This window comes from Colius striatus, chromosome 9 (assembly GCF_028858725.1).
Source record: "Colius striatus isolate bColStr4 chromosome 9, bColStr4.1.hap1, whole genome shotgun sequence".
NCBI classification, from domain to species: domain Eukaryota; kingdom Metazoa; phylum Chordata; class Aves; order Coliiformes; family Coliidae; genus Colius; species Colius striatus.
Window position 1 is genome coordinate 8,786,142 of NC_084767.1, and position 24,097 is coordinate 8,810,238.

The 24,097-nt window shown below is 38.4% G+C and overlaps 1 protein-coding gene across 3 annotated transcripts in view; it reads left to right on the forward strand.

Moving 5' to 3' along the window:
* Nucleotides 1-24,097, forward strand: part of TENM2 (teneurin transmembrane protein 2) — a 517,058-nt gene that overhangs the window by 338,903 nt on the left and 154,058 nt on the right. For all 3 annotated transcript variants that reach the window (XM_062002971.1, XM_062002972.1, XM_062002973.1), the window contains 2 exons: nucleotides 6,344-6,578; nucleotides 19,477-19,715. In XM_062002971.1, coding sequence (XP_061858955.1) covers nucleotides 6,344-6,578; nucleotides 19,477-19,715 — 474 coding nt within the window. The remainder of the gene's footprint in view (nucleotides 1-6,343; nucleotides 6,579-19,476; nucleotides 19,716-24,097) is intronic.

The following is a 24,097-nucleotide window of genomic DNA, read 5'->3' on the forward strand; positions in this document are numbered from 1 at the left end:
GTTCCAAGCAGGCTGATTGTATTTAGATGCATTTGGGTGTCTGCACAGAGCATCTCAGCAGCTTGGATTTCAGGAGAGTGATGGAGTAGCAGTCGCGCTCTGTGTGCACAACAACAGTTCAGGTCTGGCAGAGTTAATCTGGTTGCTGCTGCTTCTGCCTCCCACACGATGAACCGCTGCCCTGCAGGCTGGGAATCACAGACACAAAGCCTTTGACTGGTTCCCACTGCAGTAGTATCTGATTGCCATGTAAGTGGTAAGGTAATTTACCTTCAACACTCCTGCGAAGAATACGGATAAAGACGCTTATAGATAACGTGATCCGTCCGCAATTGCTCAAGGGTTGGCTCAGTCAGAGCAGGATATAGAAACTATGTCAAAGTCCTAGACTTTATCCATTAAACCACCTTTCCCCTTTTCTGTGTTTATCTGGATATTGTGAGTAAGCAATGGGGTATTTTTTGTTTGTTTTTTTCTGTTGTTTCTTCTTTTCTGCCACAGCAACATGTAATTTTCTACTCTAATATTGTGCTGAGGAGATGGCTGCAGTGCACTGGCAGAGGCTGATAAGTGACTTACAATTTTAAACCACACGTTTACTGAATTTTCAGTTTGAAATGTACAGTCTGGGATGACAGCCAGTCATTCAACCTATTGTTGCCTCAAACACTGTAAAAACACGACGACAAAAGAAGGAACACCTGGCGAATGTTTGGGGTTTACAGCAACACGAGAGAATTAATGATATCCGTGGTTATGAGGGAGATAACTTGCTTCTTTACAGCATATGTTGAAAACATTTTCAGAACATTTGGATTTCATTTAGCTACGGCCTTTCACAAAATAATGTAGAGAATTAAAAGAACAGAAGAACTGAAGCAGACCTAGCACAGAGTCTATCCTGCTGGGAGCCTGGTCCCACCATGCCAAGCTCCAGTGAAGGCTGAAATCCCAGGGTGAAAGCGGGCCATGAGGACAGCAGCTCCTTGTGCAACTGTATTATATTCCTGGGCGTTTCACTGCTTTCTTTTCTTTCTGACTCTGAGTAATGTTATCTGCCTTTGAAGACGAATTTAGCTTGGAAGGTGGCCCCGTGGTTCTGTGAAAAACCTGTTACTCATTGTGATAGCAGATGATGTGGTATCCTTGAGAAAACAGTGCAGCAGAGTTACTTGATTAAAGAACTAAGGATACTAAAGACTGGGTTTCTAATGCTGCTGAACTTGAATTTTCTGTGGGTTTACTTATTAATCTCTTTCAACGCGTAAGCCTCATTATCTTTTTGTGTTCAGTATTTGTATTGTTTAGCAGTATGAGGAAACAGCCTCATCATTGCTCATTTCAGAAAAATAATGTAAATTTGGGGGGTTTTCTTTTAGTTCTTTTTGTGAACAGGATTGATGAGGAGGTGTTTGTATGTTTCTAGCCTTTAAACATGGTACAGAGGATAATTCAGTGAAGCTAAGATACAGTCTACATTAATTTTTTGAGGAGGTGTTGACAAAGAACTGAGATGCAGGGAAAGAATTGCTTTGCTTAGGTTGGGGATGCTGTGGCTCTGCTTTGAGTTTCATCTCTGAGATGGGAGATTATTGTGTTGTTAATCATTGTCTTGTTTGGATTTAGTGCATGTGTTAAGTGAGTATACCAAAGCCTTGGGAGAACAATGAAAAATAATTTGACCCTATTAAAGCAGATCTGAAGTTTCATTTCATATTTTAGACAACACCTGAACTGCCAAAATGGCTGAGAAGTGGTGTTAGAAAGAGTGTACTCAGGGGCATGCAGCTATTGCTGCCATACCTGTAATGCTGTGCTATCCACTAGCTTTCCCCTGATCCCAGAGGCTGCCAGACTCCTGACAGAGTAAGTCTGTTGGGATGCAGTGGCACAAGCTCCTGAAGGATCAGCAGCAGCTCCACAGCCATAGGACTGCACATTCTTTACTCTCTCGTGTGTACAAATCAAAGGAAGACAATAGTGACAAGACTTTGGTCAGGGTTTTAGTGAGGTTCTGTTTGTTTTTAAGGTGACAAGAGCTGTTGCGCATCATATTTTAGCTGAATTTTACCTCTGTAGTAGCCTCATTTGTCTAATTGCTTCACTGGTAGAAGAATGAACAGAGCAAAACATTATTCTTTTCCTTTTTGGTTCTGATTAAACCCAAAGAAGGCAAATGGATAGCTTATGATTAGTTCAAATATATGTAGATCAGACTTTGTATTCTCAGGTTACTTAATTAGAACACAATTTATCTTCGCTCAGCTTCTAATTTGAAAAGAGCATTGCTGGTATTCTCAACTGCAGTAACATCTCTTGAAGAATCGCCTGTTGATTGTATGGTCATCAGGCCCTGATTTTTCAGAAGTGCTCAGCACAATCAGTGTGTACAAAAATTCATTAAAATTGGATATGTTTGTCTATTTGTGAATTTAAATCAGACCTTAAAAAACAAAATAGGCCAAAATATGGAGGGTACCAGTATTTCAGATTTCCAGTTATCTGATTCTCATTTTAAAAAAATTCCCCTTAAATCCTAAATGTGTATTCTGGTAAAATCCCTAATTTGTGTAGTATTAGAGAAAAGCCACCATTTCCCCAGTGTTTTTCCCCAAACCCGTACTGACAACTGCTACATCAAAAGTAAAATCTCTCCTCATGTAAGAAGCCAGATGTACTGCATCAGAACACTTACCATTTAAGCTTCCAAATAATAAAGCAATTTGCAAGAGGCCACAGAGCATGTCATGTCACTAGATATGTTGTGCCAGTCCTTTAAGCTGCTGATCTTTTGTTATAGGACAAGTGATTTACTTTTCTGAACTTCAGAGCTTGGCTGACTTGCAGGTACTGCTGTTGAAATTTTAACTTAGGCAAAGATGCTCGTAAAAGTTGCTCAGACATTTAGACATGAATCCAATTTTTATACCTCTGGCAAGCTCAGTAGTGTTCAGCTTCTGCTTTTGATTCATGTAAACAAGTTCACAAAGCAGCAGCATATTACTCTCTTCTCTCTCTCATCTATACACGGGTGTGTGTGCCTGCTCCCTAGTCAGTACTTTTTGTATATTTAAACTTTTATATGTTTTAATATTAACTGCAGAAACATAGAATGGTAGGGGTTGGAAGGGACCTCTAAAGATAATCTAGTCCAATCTCCCTGCTCAAGCAGGTCCATCTAGATCAGGTCACACAGGAACACATCCAGGTGGGTTTTGAAAACTTCCAGAGAAGGAGCCTCCACACCCTCCCTGGGCAGCCGGGGCCAGGGTTCCCTCACCCTTACAGTAAAGAAGCTTTTGCCTCAGTTGAAGTGGAACTTTTTGTGTTCCAGCTTTTGTCCATTAGCCCTAGTCCTATCACTGGAATTGTTTTATTATTGGATGTTAAATGCTATGTTCATCTTATGCCAGATTTCTGAGGTGTCACAGCTGCAGTGTATGTTCAGCTACTTCTGCACAGCTTATTTTACACAGTACATTTTATTTACTGTGTGGGAACTGAGTCTTGAGGCAGATTAAATTAATTTGTGTTAACTTGACTTCAGTTCTTGCTTCCTTAATCTTACAGAAATTATCTTCATTCTTACTGATGTGCAGTTGGCTTACTTTTAGAACAGCCCCTATGATTTTGTGGTTGCAAGATTCAGAGTCTTTATTAACCTGGCACTTCTGTGCCTCTCAGAGCAAAACTTACATGAGTATGTCTCTTCAATCTTTATCCTTCAAAAGAAAAAGCTGCATCCAAAGCACATGAAATGTTCTGAAATAATTTTTAATACAAGGGCACATGTTTGCATTTTATTACTTGTAAATATCCACTTACTGAAATCCAAATATGCTTTATTTAAAGCCAGAACACAGACTAGCAGAATAATTCTACTTAAGCTTCTATGCCTGTGGATATTGTCCAAACACATTTTCTTCCTGCTGGGTCTTACTCCACATGCTGTTTGGAAATGTCATGGGACCTAGTATAGATTAGACATTTGATATTCTATGAGGTCCAAATTGGGGGTTTTAAACATTTGGTTTTGTTCAAAGTCTCTTTGTAGCTTAGGTAAGACATAGCTGTGGCAAGAATGGTGAGCAGCACAAATTCATGGGGCCCTAAAATTCATGAAAGGTGACTTTGCATTTAAAGCAGTTGACACTACCATGGGGTAAGCATTCAGGCCACTTCTGTGCAGATTTAAAGCAACATGTGAAGGATGCAGAATTTGCTATAATTCACTTCTTAAAGCTTATTGTCATAGGACAACTCCTACTCGCCTAGTGCAAGTCTCAGTAAACCTACCTGTCCCTTCTTCATCAGCTTTTGCTTGCTTGACTCACAGAAACACTTAAGGCAGTTAGCAATCTTTCTACAAAAAGCTCTGTGTTCTGATTATATTACTGTTTGGACTAAGTAGGTGTTTTCATTATTTTTCCCTGGGACAGGCAGTTGGCAGAGCAGTGCCAGGAGAGAAGCTGGTGTAGAGAGAGCTGTAGGTGTTGAATAGAATCACAAAATCGTAACCGTTGGAAAAGACCTTTCACTTCACTGAGTCCAACCACACCCCAACACTGCCAAACCCATCACTTACCATGTCCCTCAGCACTTCATCTCACACGTAGGAAGAGCCTAGAAGGAAGGGTGCTTGTGACCAGGCAAGGCAAGGATCACTGCTGCAGCTCATGGAGTCATGCCAGTTTGCCTCTCCGATTACCAGTGTTTGAGCTGCAGTAGCATCTGTTTTTCCATGTATGGAAGAAAAGAAACTGGTTACTGCTTCCCTCTTGAGTGTTTTAGTATGAGAGTCTAAATTCTCCCTCTGATTCTGGAATGTGTTTTGATCAGTCTCCTTCCTTGGAGATCTTCAAGACCCACCTGGACATGTTCCTGTGTGACCTGATCTAGGTGAACCTGCCTCTGCAGGGGGGTTGGACTAGATGATCTCTAAAGGTCCCTTCCAACCCCTACAATTCTATGATTCAAATGATGCACTCATTTCAATTCCTGCCTGTGTGGCCCAGTTCTCAACTGGGATTAGCACCCCCTTGAACATTCTGGTGATTTAAGGTGGGAGGAGTGTAGTTTTTTTATAGAAGGGTTTTGTTGTTTGAATTTTTCAAAAATATGAGACAACTTACAGTTAGTTCAGCAGTTTTTCTATACTTCATTGTTTCCTATAAAAATAGATCAGTCTAGCTGCAAATAGATTCCCCTTGTGATGGTTTCTTTTATTATTGGAGTCATTAAGTACAGAATATGCTTCAGTTTCTAAAAACAAACATGCATCACTATAATTGTCGTTTTGCTAATATTGCTTTTTCTGATTGTTGTTCACTAGAAAACTACGATTTGATACAAGGACTAAAGCATAGAGTTCTTAACAGTGTTTGCTTTCTTCAATTTCTTTTGTTATTTTTATTAGAAGAAAATTTTTGCAACATGTGAAACTCCACTCAAACTTATTCACTATTCTGTATTTAGATTTACAGAAGTGACTATGGTAGAATGACACCTACTTATTCTGTTTTCTTCTCATGTTTTTTATTTTAATCCACTTGCTTTATTGATCAGGAAAAATTGTTCTGGTTATCAATGCAAACATATCAGTACTCACATGAGAAATGTTGATATATCTCTTTATCCATGAAAACGTTATCTGTCATTTTTCAATGAAGAGGCTGAAAGAGTAGCATAATTTTCAGATCTTGATGTGTGTTTATGGCATTGCTAAATAGAAAAAGTGTAGGCCAAATCCTGATCACATGGAAGAATGTGAAAGATATCATCATTGCATTGTTGCTCTCCTTTCATATTTGGAGTTTAATCTTCTTTTGCTGGCACAAATACTATTCATTTGAAACTGATTGATAAAATAACAGTGAGTGAAAGCAGATTGAGATCTCTGAGGTTTATAGAAGCCTAAATACCATGTTCTCAAAAGCTGGTTTTAATCCATTAAGGTTCATCTTCTTAAAGTCCCTGATAGGGAGCAAAAAGTTCCTCTGGATTTATGTTCAGAATGGTCAATCTAGCGTGGTGTCCTGGCTCCTCCACAGGACAGCCTTTCCCCAGGAAGAATCTGTACAGAATTATTTTGAAGTCTAAATATAGTCTTTATGAACATCCCAACTGTGCAACTTCCAAGTGCTGTGTTATATTTCTGATCTCTAATAATCACTGATCTGACTTAACCATATTTTAATGCCTACAGGTCCAAAAAGCATGCAGGCTTAGTTTCCTGTTTGTGGGGTTTGGCTCTTTTTTTTTCCAGGCAGCAGTCCCTTGAAAATGCCAAGGAGAACAGTATCATCAACACACATTTGTGATTTATTTTTCTTTTCTATTTTAGGCCCTTCAAATCATCACAGCCAGTCAACGCTGAGGCCACCTCTCCCTCCTCCTCACAACCATTCACTGTCCCATCACCATTCCTCTGCCAACTCCCTCAACAGGAACTCACTCACAAATCGCCGGAACCAGATCCACGCGCCTGCTCCGGCGCCCAACGACATGGCCACCACCCCTGAGTCCGTGCAGCTCCAGGACAGCTGGGTGCTCAACAGCAATGTCCCGCTCGAGACCAGGTGGGTCACCCCCAGGGATCTCAGAAGCCCACAGAGAAAAACATTTGGCTCATTAGGAGATGGGGTTTAGCTCACTGTATGTCATTGAAGGCTTTGGTTGACACGGCGTTAGGCATTAGTCGCATCACAACAGTCACCAGCCTCTGGTTTGCTTTCCATTGGAAGGTTCCCATGTTTTAAAGCCTTTTATTCATTTGGACCATCCCTCTGTATACAACTCATGGCATTAGTACAGAATGTTTCACTCACAGGTTCAGGGACAAGTCTCTTATAACTCATAATGACTGTTGCTGAATAATTATCCACTTTGCCTTTGCTGAAGTAACAAACAGAGTCTCATTTGAAATTATGCATTTTAGGAGACCTTGAGAAACAATCTCAGATCCAAAACTGACAGTACTCTGATTTTAATTTCTATTTCATCCAGTATGCAAGCTCATTTTCATCTCTTCTGTACGTGTTAACAGCTTGATGCCCATGGGGCAAACAGTTGCATATAAATGAAAAGGTGCAGCACTTAGGCCTGCCAGCTAAATAAATAAATAACTTCCTGACGTGCTGCAGTTCTAAGTATTCTGGTTTGTTGTCATTGGGGGTATGGAATGTCAAACATATTTAACTTGTGCTTTAAATAGCAGAGCTGGCAAAGCTGATCTCCCAGGATTTAAAATTAGCCTCTGTGATGCCAAGTGACTGGAACAGGAAGATGCTCTTGCTTGCCCAGATAGCTTTAAACCCAGTGCACAGGTAGAGAGGCTGCACTGCATGTCAAACTGGCTCATACCATGGGTTCAGCTGCATGGTTGTCACAGCTTCTGAGATATTATGTTCAGTTTGCAACGTTCTGGGAATTTAATGGCTCTCTGCTGGATTACACTCAGAGATGTGGTGTAGGTACTCCATTGTGTCAGCCCAGTCTCTCCCAGAACTGGATTTAAGATTGCATTCTCTTTTGGTGCTCTGGGAGGAGTTAGTAGAGCTGGATTGAAGCTTACAACACCCAGACTGTTGTTACTCAGCAGTTAATCAGTGGTGGGAACACCATGGGGAGCAAATGAGGCTGAAAAGAGCTGGAATCTGCATCCCAGCTGTGTTCCTATGATGCTTTGGAACACTCACAAGAGGCTTCCTTCACATTGCCCTACTTTGCTAAAATGGTAACATGGGTGCCATGAAGAAGTGAGGAGCCTGAAAAGCAAATGCAAGTCATCCAGAGACTGAGGTGTCTAAAGGAAAAAGTACTCACTTACTGAGGATTAGGAGCTAATTTTGGCCAAAAAAAACAAAACAAAAAAAGATATTAGGAGTGAAGCTCACCTCTTAACTGCTGCTTCTGTGAGAGTATTTGCATCTATTTAGAACTTAATTTTGGCATCCTGAGTTGGGTATTTATTGTTAAGAACTGCAAGATAAAAACATTGGTCCTATTCAGCCCAGGCCAGTTGCTGCTGTGTGGTTCATTGCCCAGGATTATAACAGCATTTTAGTTCCAGTGCAGAGTGACCCCCTTCTGCTCTTTGTCCATCTGTTTCCCTATGAAATTGTTCTTGGGTACAGCACTACCTAAAATATGTCCCAATTTACCAGACAGTTTGTATGAAGGGAATTCCTTGGGCTGCTCACAAAAGGATTCTTTATCATAATACTGGCACCCCTGAGAAACAGAAGCATTTGCCTGGCTGTTTTTCTTTTACTGTCTGATGTTGTGCCTGTTCCCTGTCAGGGGAGACTATCAATTCTATTACCAAATTTGGCTCTTCCCCTTTTCCTTCTTTATCACAAAACTTCTGGGAAAATGTATGTGTTCTTGTTAATGGCAAAAGGTTACTTTGTGAATATTGTTCTTTTTGGAGGTTGCAGGATACCTGGCAGTTAACTGAAGCTTTCCTGTAGGTAGATTTTGTCATAGGCAAACGTTGAGATGTTAGAAAACGTCCTGACAGGATTTCTGTGTTCTAAGACTATTCCAGAGTTGCTTCAGGATAGATTTTTCTTCTTTTCTGAAGTTACACACCTGACAAGACTTGATGGTAAATTGCATCACAAGAATATTAATTCAGAGATGATGATTCTTTTTTTTCTGGTTTTCAGTGAGTTTTGCTGAAATTGATGCCTGCAGAATCATTAGAGACTTTCTGAATTAGCCTATATTTCTTTCACTTTAAATCTGCTGTTTCATCTCCATTCATCACCTGTAGCCACTAAAAAAAAAAATACATCTTTTTAGTTCAGCCTTTGATTTCTAGTTTTAGCCCATTGTGAAGCACTAATCCCTCTTATGCTGCTGCTTCTTCACAGTGCACTGCTCATTACTTTTTTTGGTTGTTGTCACTTTAATTAATCTCAGTAGTGGAGTGCTCAGGAGGCAAAGCCGGCACTGACAGCACCTGCTTTATCAGGGAAGAGGTTCACAACTTGTAGTTTTCACCTTTCAGTTACCTTTAGTAGATCCTACTCTCAACTGAAAATAATGTGCAAGCGGTCACATTACAGATTATGAAACAAAAAGCAGCATCTAAGGTGTCTGAAGGGAATGCTTTGTGCCAGCACTACAAAACTCAGATGGCAATTCAGATTCCAGACATCTCTTTATCTAACAGTACAGAGTACTGAAATAATTGAATTATGCAACCTGTGCCTACATGTTGTTATTTTTTCTCCTGGTAAGAATGTTTTCCCTTCCCTTCTTTCTTTTGCTGTCTTCGGCTAAATTCAGACTGTTTGGAGACAGCACATTTCCAAATATTCCTTTCTCAACCTCTTCTTTCAATATTGATGGGAGATTTAATCACATTTGGTTTGTTTTCTTTGTGATGTAAAGTAAGCTTTTACTGTTTGCACATGTTTTTATGTACCCTCTTCAGGCAACTGTCCCCCAAGTCTCCATGTACCCTTTATGGTTCTGTATTTTTTACATAATTATGCTTAGCTGTGTTGCAGTAGCTTGTTGCTTTTAGTAGAATTACACAATTTCAGAATGCTTTCACAGAGTTGTTATATGGGCTTTTTATAATCATAGACTGCGTTGGTTTAAGAGGGCACTTTAAAGATCATCCAATTCAACCCTCCTGCTGTGGTTGGGGGCATCTCTCACTAGATCAGGTTATTCAAAACCCCAAACAACCTAACCTTGAACACCTCCAGTGATATATGCTTGTTTCTGGTTCAAGGCAAACAAGTATGGACTATATTTTCCCTAGTCTGCCACTTCTTAATGGTTGCAACAGTTTCCCAGGCTGGCTACATAATTGTTCTGTTTTCTGTGAAATAAGGGTCCCTAATGAAGGGGTTGAAATATCTTTAACTAAGGGTACAGTAATGCATCAATGTACATTTTTATGGTGCTATTTTTATGGTTCATTTTTGCAGTACTTAGCTGCTTTACCTTTAAGCTCAGAGCTACTGTTTAATGCTCTTTAACTTTTATTGTCCTCTTGCAGTCTGCTTCAAACCATCTTCTCCTCCTCCTTTCCAAAGTGCTGGTTTCTATGTTTTCCTGTTTAAAGGTCTTCCTTTATTGCTTCTTTAATCATTGCTTTCAAAGATTGCACTGAATGATGAAAATACTACCTTTGAACATCCCGGTGTGGGTCTCATTACTTCCAGATAGCTAGAAAGGTAGCGCTCCACTTTAAAGCTTGAAATGCTTTGAGGGCACAGGGAGAAAAGTATGGCTTTGCAAGGAAGGTTTGCATCACTCTTTGCACTGTAAGAGTCCTCTCTGGTACAGGAACCTCACACAGGGCCGTCTGCTGAAAAGCAGAATGACTCATAAATGGGGATAACAGAAGAGCTTCCATGGATGGATGTTTGGCTGAGATTGCCTAATGTACTAATGCCTGTTCCAGTACTTTATATTGTTATTAATTTAGTTAGTACTGCTATAATTAATAAAACTTAATCATGAGAAAAAAAGGCAAAATTAAATAGAAATTAGTCTTCTTATTTAGTCTCATGCTTTGGAATCTTTTCAGTTCAAATCTTTTAGTTGTAAGGGTAATTTTGTACGTATGTGTATAATATTTCTGAGCTTGCTCACAACAATCTCTTGGTAGACTTTAAGGAAGACTGTAAGATATTACTGTTTCTCTTGTATTTCAGGAGAAAGAATGATGATCACTCCTTTGGTGATTATGAAATAAGTTTCTTTAGATCTCATGGTCTATAGTGTAAGAGCAGTGGTCCAAACTCAGAGTCATTTAAGCAAAGTTCAGTTTAAAGACTGAGTAGTCTGAAAATGAGACTTAAAAGAACTCCAGTGTTGCTTTTCAAAATATTTACCTGCCCCCGGGGTTGAAGCTATAATTCTTATTTTGCCAGTCCAGTTCCAACACAGTCACTCTGAGTGAGCCTGAGGGAGAGCAAGCTAGGACAGAAATAGGAGATTAATGGAAGGAGTAGCAATGTGAGCTGTATCTCAGGCTGCACCAATGCAGTGCAAGAACTCAAAATAGTGGGGCATCATAGCTGGGAAACATACCCACTCAGCATTTCTGTAGCTGCAGCCTTCCAAGCAGTACGAAGTGGCTGTACACAAGCTGCAGCAGTCATGGCAAAAATATCAAAGAATAGAGGATACTAAGAGCAGGATTTAGTGCTGAGGGAGTTTGATTGTTTATTCTAAAGATGAAGTAAATATCTGAAATGTTATTAATACTGCATTTGGATGCTGTTCTCTACTAGGATGTCAAGATCAGCTGTAGAACTTCTGAACAGAATATGTAAACTTGAAGCTCCTGAATGTGTAGAGGTTCGAAGTTACAGCCATACTCCACAATTTTCTGCCTATTTTCAACCGTGTCTCAATATTTTGATGTCTTTATGCATGATGCATAACGTTCTGGAACAGAACAGTGAAACAAAATTTCTTTTCCTTTTGTTAATGCAAATTTCTCGGGTATGTTCAACGTAACAAACAACTACTTGCAAGAGTGAAGTAACTGCTCAATCTAATTATGCTTTGCCTTGTGTGGCTTTCTCTTACCACTCACTTAAACTATACAGCTACAGACACATGCTACAGCAGTTTAATCCTCTGAGGGCTAGGGAAGAACTGGTTCCTTCATTCTCTCCTTCCTGCATGTGAAGGTTGCAGGAAGGTTATGTGGACTTCCTAGACAAATGGGGTTTTACACAGATAGATTGTGGACCTGTCTAGGAATCAAAAGCATTTTGAAACATCCAGTAAAGTGTAGTCAAAAGCATCCCCAAGGACTTCACACTGGTTTGGGCCAAGTACTTGGAGGAATTCCAAAAACATTTCAGAAAGGTCATTTTTAACAGACTACTGTAGTATTGTTTTCATAACAAATGTAGACTGATAGGAAAGAAAGAAAAAGAGTGAAGGACAGCACTACAAAAGCAGGATACATGGTGATGGTTCAGAAAATCAATCTAGATGTACTCCCACTCATATACACGTAAGCTCAAAGAAATTGTTACAGATTGCAGATAATTGCATGTTTTCAGATCTCGGTTTGCATTTTTAAGTTTGGGGGTGTGCAGAGTGAGCAAGCAGTGTGAGTTTAGGGTGAGTTAGAAAGGCAGGTGAGTTTAGGTGAGTTAGAAGAGGGGAGTACATTTATGGTATTGCTTTTGATTTAAAAAAACCCACTAATCTCAAATTGATGTGATTTAGATTTCTATTCTTTAAAATTTACATGTACATTGGTAACAAAATTGGTTTAGGGATTTGAGTTTATTGTTCTATTCTGTTACTTATAGGCTTGAAATCACACTGTTAGTACTTTTTTTTCTTTCCTTAAGTGAATAGTTGAATCAAGAGCTAGTAAAGAATTTATATGTATGCCTTTTGAAATAGAAGTGTTTTGGAAAATATGTTCATTAATTGATGTAGAAAGCTAAAATTGAATGGACCTATTGAAGTGCAAAATACTGGTTTCATCATCATCCTTACCTGAATAACAAATGTAGGCATCATTGGCTTTCTTCACTTTGACTCAACTATGCAACTCAGGAATTTACAGCAGAAAAGTCTGGACAAGTTTTCCCACTTAAGAAGGGAAAGGTCCTATAGTTTGAGCTGATTCTGAACTGCCTATATTTTCCCATATCTGCATCATTGATCCTGCCCTCATTTAATGTAAGTACATATGCAAAGTAACTGATTTGTGTGTGTATGTCTGTTGTCTGTAGCTATTCCTGTTACTCTTTATGAGGCATTAGCTAGCAGTTTCATTGCTTCATTCCTGAAGAATAAACAATAGGCATACACTTAAAGGGCAAAGCAATTCTTTACTGACTAACTAGGATTTAAGCTGACAGGCAGAGTGAGTGAGCTCCCTACCTGTTACAAGGCACTGAGAATCTATTTTGGCCCCATAGGCACTCATCAAGAAGGTAAGGGGTAGCTCCCTGAGTTGCTGAGCTGCCACATACCACCAGTCATTTGACTCAGTGCATCGCTGAAGCCTTGCCAGGTTTTCCCCTTTCACATGTTATGCCTTTCCATGTTGGTGTTCTACCTCTCAAATTCTGGAGTTACTAATGATCCCCATCTCAGCAGTCTTTCCTCTCTCCGTAGTTTTCACCTTATCTTTCTGCAGACTCTCACAGGTCCCTATGGGACCGTGACTCCTTGGCCTTCTCAGCAGCCCGTGCCAAGGCCACACTGTTGGGATGTGCCAAGGCCAGGCCTGATTCAGCCACGAGGGGCCAGGGCCACCCCAGGGGTCACCTGACAGACAGCGTTAGAGAGACAGAGAAGGTTATTAGTTGATCCAACAGCATCTCAGTTAACATACTGCAGATGAAAGCCAGGCTGTCCTGTAAAAAGATATCCAGAACACAGCTAAGGCTGCAACTGTGGTACAATACAAATGTTCTGCCTTATTTTACCTACTCCCTCTTCAGTCCAGGCTTTGTGAGCATAGCCTATTTCATTTTGTTTAATAATGTGACAGGTGCCCAAAGGCTGGCACTCGACTTTTTGTACAACATCCTACCTTCCTGTCAGGCTTTCAATTGCTGTGCTTTTATGTGTCCAACTGTGCCTTTGTTAAGAGCCTGGAGATGGCAGTGACAATCTCGTCTGGTACTTAAGGCAACATTCCTGACACTGCTTAACACCCTGCATTTTTTAGAAGCCTTTGCCCAGGGATGTGAAGAAACCAGGCTTTAAGGAATCATGAACCTTTAAAGAGCTGGTATTAGAGCTGTGCTGGATGCTGAGTGGCTGCTGTGAGGTTCAGAGTTAGATTACAGTGGATAGAAGGACACCATTGGTATTGATTTTTAATTATTGTTTCCATACTTAATAGAGTGTCCTTAGTTCCTGCACCATGCACAGTTAAGTCACAAACTGATTATCTGCAGCAGATTGAAAAAAACCTGAAACAGTGTGTTGTGGTGAGGGCTGTCATCATTTTGCAACAGGAGTCCAATGCATGCTTGTGTAAAACGGCCAGTTCATTTATCTGTGTATTTTAAGTAGTTTTAAATCTATCTTTCATAGTCTGTAGATTTGACCTGATTGGGACAATTTCTTGTACTTATACAATTTAAACACATCTAGATAACATTTTAAATCTTCATTGCTACCTTTAATGCATTTTGGGAATATCCAAGCCCCTGTATTCTAGCCACTAAAAAGTGTAGAAACTGCTGTGCAATTTTACCACATCAGAGAGCCCTCAGCTGTGTAAACCTGGCTAACAGTCCTGTGCTTCTCTGCAAGAACCTGAGAGCAAGAACATGCAATTAAATCTCATTTGGGGAAAGAGTGAGAGACCTCTACACAGGTAATGAAAGCTTGCACCAGTCTAACACTCAGAGTTCATTTTGGCATAAGAAACATAAGAGCAGCTTGTAGTTTTCCTCAGACTTGTTTTCTTTTTGTATGGAATTTAGAAAACTGACATAAAAGTCAACTGCCTGATTTTGGCAGCCACTCTGAGGCTTCCATGGCACATAAAATGACTCATGGCTACTTTTTTTGAGGGCTTAGAAGACTACAGCTTATTTTTACACCCTTCTAGTGAAAGTCAACATGTTATGTTCTAGATATCGTTAAGGTTTTTTCTGCTAAGAATAAATGTCTAATAAAGTTACAGACAGATATAATTTTACCGCAGCTTGGTGATAACTTTTAAGTCCTAGAACCAGCAAATTGAGTTGTTAATATTATCTTGGTATGTATCTTTTCTATTTATTAATTACTTTTAAAAAGCTATGGGGGAAAAAAAAGACAATTGAAGCATTACAGCTCTCTGTATTTCTTTCTTTTCATACAGAATCAGATTAGGATAGTATGAGGAGGGAAAGAAGGAACTTATATTAGGAAATATCCTGTTCTTCCTTTCTATTACAGTTTTTCACTGAAAAAACCAATTCTTTTTTTTTCTTTTTTAGTTTTTTTTTGTTCTCAACTGATTCTTGCAGTGTGCTGCCATGACAATCTGACCAGAAAGGAGGGGGGAGAAAAGATTGTTCTCTCAAAGAATATGGAAGTTAATACAGTTTCTGTCAGCCCACTATTCCCTGAACACCAAAGGTCCTTTTGACCTGTGGGAAAATAAATGCTATAGAGAGCTCTGAATTAATGCAGAAAGCAAAATATAACTTTTTCCATTTACCATTAGTCCACAGAACTGTGAACAAATGTCCCCTTGTGAGCTTAACTTTCATAAATGTCACCTTTCTCCTGGCATCGGGGATGAGGTCCTGTCTCTGATCCAGCACATCAGCAGCACACACTGCTGAAGACAAAGGGGTTACATTTACAGTCCCAAAAGCTTCTGGGTGCTGGAGGAGAGCACTGAGCCAGCTGCCTTCTCAAAGTTTACTTCTTTTCTGTCAGCAGCATGCAAGCTGCTTCCATAGCTGTGATGGACATGTAAAGAACTGAATTGTTGTGTACTGATAATCATATTTGGTAGTTTTCCAGCATAGGAATGTCTTCATGATACACAGAAATTTACTGCCATATTTTTAAAACACTAATTTAGTCCAAGTCTAAATCAAATGATTAAGGATAAGAGCAAGGTATAAAATGTCCTTTTCTTAATGCAGGTGTTTGATAGATGAACAGGTAAGGCAGAGAATATGCAGGGTTTTTTTTAATCCTAACATGAAATGGATTTAAAATTAAGGGAATGGGTACAAATAAGATAGTTTCTTTTCCAAAGCAGTCATTGTATAATACCACCCAGCCTTACCACTGTGAAGCTGTAATTAATGTTGATAAATGCTCGTGTTCTCACTGTTCAACTTGGGCCTGCAGACAATTGGTTGTACCAGAGCATGTCAAATCCCACATAAAAATATAGCTATACATCACTTGGTTTAGGGATAGAGTTGAGATAAGTCAATTTATTTCCATTAGGAGCTCAGCCTAGGCTTAAAACTCTGGGGTCTAAATATTTTGTCCATTATGTTCCCAGTCTTTCTGAGGTGCTTTACTACAACTTAAAGTATTTCTGCTAATCTACTCTCCAATTTCTGAGCACAGTGCCAATTTTCCAAAGTGACTTGGTGGATGTTGAACACATCTTTAGTTAAATGTCTTTTAAAAACTTTTGAAGACAGAATTTTTTTACTTTAAGATGCTGTGCTATCTTCTAATGGTTGTCACTTTGTCAGAAATCCTCATATGGAGACCATAAACTCAGCTTTTAAAATACATGGGTAGGACTCACAGGTGTGACAACATTCAGATTATATCCAGTGATGTTTTTTTTCTTTTTTTTGCTTTGCTTTACTTTGAGAATGACACATTTCCACACATCCATTAGACACTGGCACAGGCTGCCCAGGGAAGCAGTGGAGTCCCCATCGCTGGAGGCGTTTACAAGCTGTGTAGATCGGGACCTGAGGAACATGGTTTAGTGCTGTACTTGACAGTGTGAGGTTACTGTTTGGACTTGATCTTAAAGGTCTTTTCCAAACAAAATGATTCTATGATTCATTTCACTTGGCCTTTTTGCTTCTATCAAGTTCTGTTCATCTTTAACAATATAATTGAGATCATGTTTGCACAGATAAGTATTTTGATTTTCTTTATGCATTTTAAGTATCTCTAAAGTGGATCACAGTGGAACTATTTTTTTTCTTCTACTTTTTTCTTCTTCTCACATGAAACAGTATATGATTGGCATGTTCTATTAAAACATATTTAGATATTCATTAATTCAATTTTAATGGGAGCAGAGTTTCATTATATATCTGAGTTTACTTTAAGAATGCTTTATATTAAAAATTCTGTTGGTACTGAGCTGCCTTCTCAGCTAAAGAGGACATAAAATTCATGGCTTGAAAAACCTTGACATTTCAGATAAAGTCAGTGCCAAGGACTGCAATTGCCAGTTTGATTCTGTGAGTTCTACTTTTGGACAGGAAAAATAAAGAACTGTAAGAACTGTTTGTTGTAGACCCTTAAAGTCCAAACCTAAAAGGACCACCTATGCCATGAGGATTTAGGAGTCCTGACCTGAGGCAGATGCCGAGTTACTCTGAATGAGAGAGATGAGCCTTTCTACCTGCCTTTGTCTCACCAGATCTCTCTTCCTCTATCCTTTCCTTCCTCATGCTCCAGGTCACTTCAGTCCCTAGTTCATATCATGGAAGTGGTACTGTTTTCGCAACAGAAAGCAACAGAACAGCAAGCAGAAGGGACTAAAAGGGCTTCTGTTAACAAGCGTTAATTGGGTTTTAGCCAGACAAAAGGAATAGAAGGATCAATAGATCTGGCTAAGGCAACCAGCCTGATAACATCATTTTCCTAACAGTTATTTTAATTGAACTGTTACAAAGTAAAGAACCCTTTAAAAGGAAATGTTCATGCCATCAGACTTTCATTGTTTCTTGCTTTCCTCTAACTGGAAGGTGTGATTTTTTAACTTAAAAAGCCATGTGATTCTGAGGGGGAAACCCTTTTAGCATTTGCCTTTACTGTGTTTTCTCATAGTTCTTGTGCAGTGTGCAGAAAGGAAGGAATTCTGATGTCTAATGAACCTAATAAGGAAAAAGACATTTTTATTTGAAAAAAAGTGGTTTTATTAAGTAACTAGTTAGAATATTCACTTTTTATTCTGCTTCTTTCTTTGTTTCATAAATACAACATTTAAAAAAACCCAAACCTTAAACCACAAAATTTGTGTGATGCTCAGGCTTTGAAAGCCACTTCTGATTATCTACATATATGTCAGAAGCTTTTTCTGAGGATTCTCCAAAGCACCACAAAAAAGTTTTGACAGTGAATATTACTGTTATTTTAGGTGATTGAAGAGTTTTCTGAAACAAAGATTTGATGACTCTTATAAGGAATGTACAAGGTCATTCGGGGTTTAAAAAAAATCCAAACAAAGGCAATGTAAAGCAAAGTGATTTTTTCATGTTCATTCATAGAGTTTATTAATGACTGCATTAAAAAAATACTGTATTTTTAGAGACTACTTTCAAATGTGGGTGTTTAATCATAAAACCAGGAAACTTTATCTGGCCTTCCTTTTACTGTCTTCTACCTGCATGCAAATTACGTGCAATTTATTATGCTCAGGATTTCATTTCAAAACAAATGCTTTAATACTCTTCAAAATCACTTTTAATAAGCATATGTATAAGTATAATACGTATACAGTATCTATAAAATTAGTATGCTCTATGTTTGTAACTATGTACATGCATGATGATGGGTTGGGAAACAGCACATTTCAGTTTCAGACTTCGAAGTCATTGTTGTAATAAACAGTGACTGCAAATGATTTTAAAGTTCTAACAAGTGGTTTGAGAGTGACATACTGGATCCTGATCTGAAGAAAAATGTTTAAGATTGTTACTTTTGAAGCAAGACTTTGGTTATTTCAGGTTACGGTTTTGATTTTGGAAGTTACTGAGTGTCTCAATGCCACCCATTCAGAGCTTTGACGTGATAGAGTTTGGAATGGATCTTCAAAGCTCTTTTATCTCAAAAAAATGTCCTTCCTGAAGACCACTGCCCTTATTCTATGCTTCTCTTTTTATCATTTACTGGGAATATGCCTCTGGTCAGTTCTTCCTGATAGTGAGAAGTTATCTAGATAAGCCAGCCTTCTGTGTTTCCTTTCTCCCTTTTCTCTATCTGCAGTGTGTTAGCAGAGATTCCATTAGGTAGTAGATTTTGTCCCTTATTATCTTCTTTATAAATGTGTGGGCAGTTGAACTCCTCACTCTGGGTTTTGGTGGGTTTTTTTTCTGCTGAGTCATGTACTTTTAATGACTGTCAAACCAAATATTTTACCATTAAAAAAGAATAATACTTAATTCTAATTCTGACAAGATCTTCTATTACAGGACTGTGGTTTTTACTCAATATGCTCTGAATAGTTCTTGTCTGTCTACTTCTGCCAAAAAGTAGTAATGAGACTTGTAATTTTTTTGTCTTTGAATATTTATTGTGCAGTGGATTCCACAAGGAAATCATGCAAACTGGTGAGCTCTGTTCTGTTATACGCATAAATGGTAACCCATAAATGTTACAAGTATTTTGTAGTGGAATTAGTTGCTTTGTCCTAATCTAACATAGGCCAAAAGGAATCAATAGTGATGTCATTTCTGAATATGAGCTTTGGACTGCTCATATTTCTTGCAGGTGCAGTCTCAACTGATAGTCTAAGACACTTCCTTGGTCATGCTGGTGTTTTAGCTAGTATCTGCTCAAGTTGCATCTAATTTCAGTAAGGATTAAGCAGATATCCTGACATTGTTTCAGTGACAGTTGTTAAGCTATGATAGCGAAAGGAGTATGAGAATTTTCACCTCTTTATTTCTTCATACAAAATCCTGGGTTTTTTTAGTTGAATTTCACATATTATGGCAGCTGGCAAGAAATAGGAATAGTAGATATTCTTCCTTAACTACAGGACTTGCCGTTTTCAACTCTGTTCCATTTTATGTTTTTCAGGCATTTCTTGTTTAAGACATCTTCTGGAACTACTCCACTGTTCAGTAGTTCTTCCCCTGGTTACCCGTTGACCTCAGGAACAGTTTATACTCCACCTCCCAGACTGTTACCTAGAAATACATTCTCCAGGAACGCATTCAAGCTGAAAAAACCCTCAAAGTATTGTAGCTGGAAATGTGCTGCTTTATCTGCAATCGCTGCTGCAGTCCTGCTTGCCATCCTGCTAGCATATTTCATAGGTAAGGTTATGTTTTCTCTGTCAAATCACGTGGCTATATCAGCAAATGGAAATTTGGGAGATAAAGGAATGGTCAGTGCATTTCACAAATTTGTGTTCTTAATGAGCAAAGAAGATGATTAAGGAGGAAAAATAAAATGTTCACATCCTGTTCACTGTCATAAGAGCAGAGAAAGTAAGAAATCGATTCAGGATTCTCCATGTGCAGTGTTAACCTTAGGCATGCATCTCTCCTACATGGTCCAAACAGAGGGTGATATCATGATTTTTTTTATGTACTACCATATGTTTAAAAAATATTTGGACAAAGTTGTGATAGGTGATGAATCCATGTAAGTAACAGAAGCCACTACTTGCATTTGAATTCAAGTCTTACACGCTGCCTTTAGATAAAAAACACAAAAGCTTTGATTAATAATCTCAACCTATATCTGTCTCTGTTCCTCAGTTCCTGATGGTGTTAAATAATATACAGTTAGCTCTATTTTGTGTGCTGCTGTATTCCATATTCCACACATTCTTAGTATTTTGTAAGCAAAAATGCAGAGAGGAAACTAAATGTTGTGCTTATTTCCCCTGATCAGTATATTGATGCTGACACTATGTCCTAATTCTTTCTATGATCTTTCAAGATTATTTTTAACATATTTCTATTATTTTGTCTCTCTTAATTAAAAGAATTTATGATTCCCCCTCAGGTTGCCCCCTCATTGTCGGTTTGGAAAGTGTCTACACAAAATAGCTGTGTATTCTGTACTTTTTCTAGGGCCTTTGACAATACACTGATGACAATGACAAGCTGCACAAAGTCTAGCTTTTCCAATTGTCACTATTATCTGTTACTACTTTCTAGACTTATTCTGGTTTTAGTTCATCTCTGAAACTATTTGCATATACAGTGTTCAAAAGTTCTGTAAAAATGTACTGAATTTTCTTCCTATTCTCTCCATTCAAAGAAAGTGTTTGGGAGAGGTTTCTTTGGATATGATGTAAGCTGATTTGATACGACAGACACTGTTTTCTGCAGAAACTCAGTTTTCCATACACATGAACCTTTCATATGTAATTAATATATACAGTAATAAGAGAGCGATGACTGACTATTGCTGCTGTCTCTTTAGGCCAGGCCTACATTACAGCATCCTCAATACTACAGAACTTACCCTCTTTCTGAATTTCCTCTGTAGAAGACCTCAAACCTTAGTTTGATATATAAATAAAAAGATTGGAAAACACATGATTTATTGAACTTGATAGTTATGATAGAACCGTTCTCTCTTTGAGTGATTATGCACATGGGAAACGATATACTGCAATATGTTAATCATGTGCATAACTTGGAAGTGATAGGTTATGAAATGTATTTTTCCTTGGTATTTATGTTACTGTAATCTAAAGCAAAGCTTTGCCACATGATTATTGCTTTATGCACTTTCATATAGTCTAAGACAAGAGAGAATTTAAAGCAATGCATTGAGTCTTAATAATTGATGAATGATCTATCATTTCAGGTAATGACATAAGTGATCTGTTTTGACAGAAGTTTTTGAGATCTTCTTTCCTGACTGAAGAATAGCACAATATAGTTGGCTGGGGAACATGAGAAAGCAGGTTTTAGGAAGAGTGTTGGCTCAAGGATTAAATAATGAGAAGTTACCTGACAAGCTTCATACCATACCCAGTAAAGAATAAATATATTGAAGAATAGCTGTCAAAATGAGAAAACAGCTGCAATTAATCCTGTTAATAAATTTGATGTATCCACTGTGATCATAATATAAAGTGACGGAAAAGAGAGAAAAGAAGATAAAAAAGAAACTTCATTGCCTTATGTGCATGAGAACAACAGAAAGGTAAAAGGAATGTGTTTTAGTTAGGCCATTCATTAATTTAACTCCCTCACTCTCAGTAAAAACTCATTAGATTCATGCCATGTGCCTAAAAGCAGGTGTAAAACTATCAGCTATAAGCTAATCCACCCATCAAATTACTGAGACTTGCTGTCCTGCAGTAGCAAGGCTTAATGTGTTTGGTACTAAAGGCATTAAATCATCTCCTCGTTGAGAAAAAAATCCATCTTAAGAACCTTTCCTTGTTCTGCAGTTCTCTGGAGGGTTACCTTCTCCTGAGAATGTGCAGAACTTCAGTCCTGGGAAAACTGAATATCCTCTCTCCTGGGGAAAGAGCAGCAATGCAAAATACCAGCTGTCTCACTCTTCTGCAGCTCTTTTGGAGCTCCTGACCTTCTAATCCCCAAACTGCTGTAAAGATAAAATAACTCTGTCTTGCTCTGTCAGGAGGAAAAATGCTTTTCTGTTTCAAAACAGGTGACCAGAATAACATTCAGATCTGAACAAAATCCCAGTTCTGTCCTAATCATTGAGACAGTGAGAAAGAGAAAGCTGTTAATCTACCAGAAGGGCTGGCAGCCCTGGGATGAAGAAAGATGTTAAGTTCCCCCAAGACGTGCAGGAGGAAGGGCAGTACTCCATATTACAGTAACAGCTCTTGATGCATTTTGCTGTCAGAAGTTCAAGCACAAGAGAGGTTTTAAAGGTGCTGATAATGTTTTTCTGCCATACATGTCCACAAAGAAAATGTCTTGCTCTCCACCCTAGCAGAGGTGGTATCACTGGGGCTACATTAGCTAAAAGTAACAGTTACAGGAAAAGTAATCAAGATTTGCAGCAAATGGTTCTGTTACTTAGGTTTGTCAATATATCTGGGCTGTGTGCAGATGATCAATGCTAATCCAAACTATTGCAGGACTAAATGAAAAAGGCAATGTTGGCAAATATGAGCTAAAAAGTTATATTGAAAGAGTATTTTAGAGTTCTCATAGTCTTCCAGATTTCTAAATGAGTTACTCTATAATGAGATAGATGGAGGAGCTGATGCAGCTAGATCGTTGGAAACGTGCTGTGTGCACATTTGAACATGGGACTTCCAGAGGACTTACAAAGATTATGGGTGGCATGACAAAATTTCTAGATGGGTGATTTAGAGAAACAAGCCCAAAAAAAGTGTCATGACAGATAGAGAAGAATAAAGATTAAAAAAATTACGTAGCCATTCCTATTGGCTTTTCAATAACACACAAATAAAACCAAAAGGAATGAAAGTAAAGGGCAGTATGTTTAAAGCTTTAAAAATAAATTCATTGTGCATAATAACCTTTGGAACTTTTTGTCACACTACATAATTAGTGTTAAATAAATATACTACTGAGATTTTAAAAAGTTAAACATTTGTGAAAATACTAACTATATGTCTTGGTAGAGGGAAACTTTGTGGGTGTTTTGAGTTTATTTTAAGATCTAAGTAGACTGATGGTTTAGATCATAAAATGCCATTGAAATCTGGCTATTTAGGTAGACTCTTCCTTTGCAGGCTAGTCAATACCATCATCTTCTGAGTTTTTCTTTACTTTCCTTTGAAACTTATGATGAGTGATGTCTGGGAAGAATTCCTGCACGTCTGCATGGCACGTGATATGATGTGTGTGTGTGCAACATATGCTCAGGTTTGTACGTGTACAGTGTACTGTCTTAGACACACTGTGCTATACCTGAATTCCTTCTCCCTGACAATGTTTCTAAAAAAACTTTGACACACATCAGATTCACCAGGTTTTGAATATCAAGCAACTTTGAAGGGTTTTGTGAAAGGAATAGTGAAAAGCAAAAAAAACCCCAATCAGATTGTTTCCATGACAAAGAGCATTTTACAATGTTTCTGTGGCTGAGTGTTAAGCTATTTTTAATAGCAGAAAATGGGAGGAAATCAGTTAACTTTAGCCTTGCCTGGTACACAAAATGTTGTCTGCTTATTTAAAGCCACTTCTCTCTGTTTCTAGTAGCCAGAGGTAAATAAAGAGAGTGAAAGTTAACAGTATTGCACAACATTTTTGTAAATTACAGCATGCATATATAAGTAAAACCATTCTGCAATCCTGTCTGAGCCAAGTCCCAGGAGTTATTCCTATTATCCCAGGTTGACATGCAAAGAATTTAGAACCAACCATTCAGATTAGGACATCCTGAAGATATTGGACTAGTGGTAAAACCCAGTTACAAGAAAGTAATTTCTGAAGTGTCAAAAGGAAAGCATATACCACTTGTATTGTCTTTGTCAGTGTTCACTTCGGAGGTTAAGAGAGTGATGAAAGCACTTGTCATGATGAATTAGTTTTTAGCTTTTTAGATTCATGCCAAACTTAAAAATACAGAAAAGAAAGAGAAGAAAAGGAGAGCCACCTTGTGTTTTTCACAAGGTCATTGCTGTCAAACATAAATATCCCATTTTCTAAGCGCCTACACTGCTCTGATTTCTGCCAATCTTTGAGCATCAAGGAATATCTGACCATCACCATGTCAGAACATT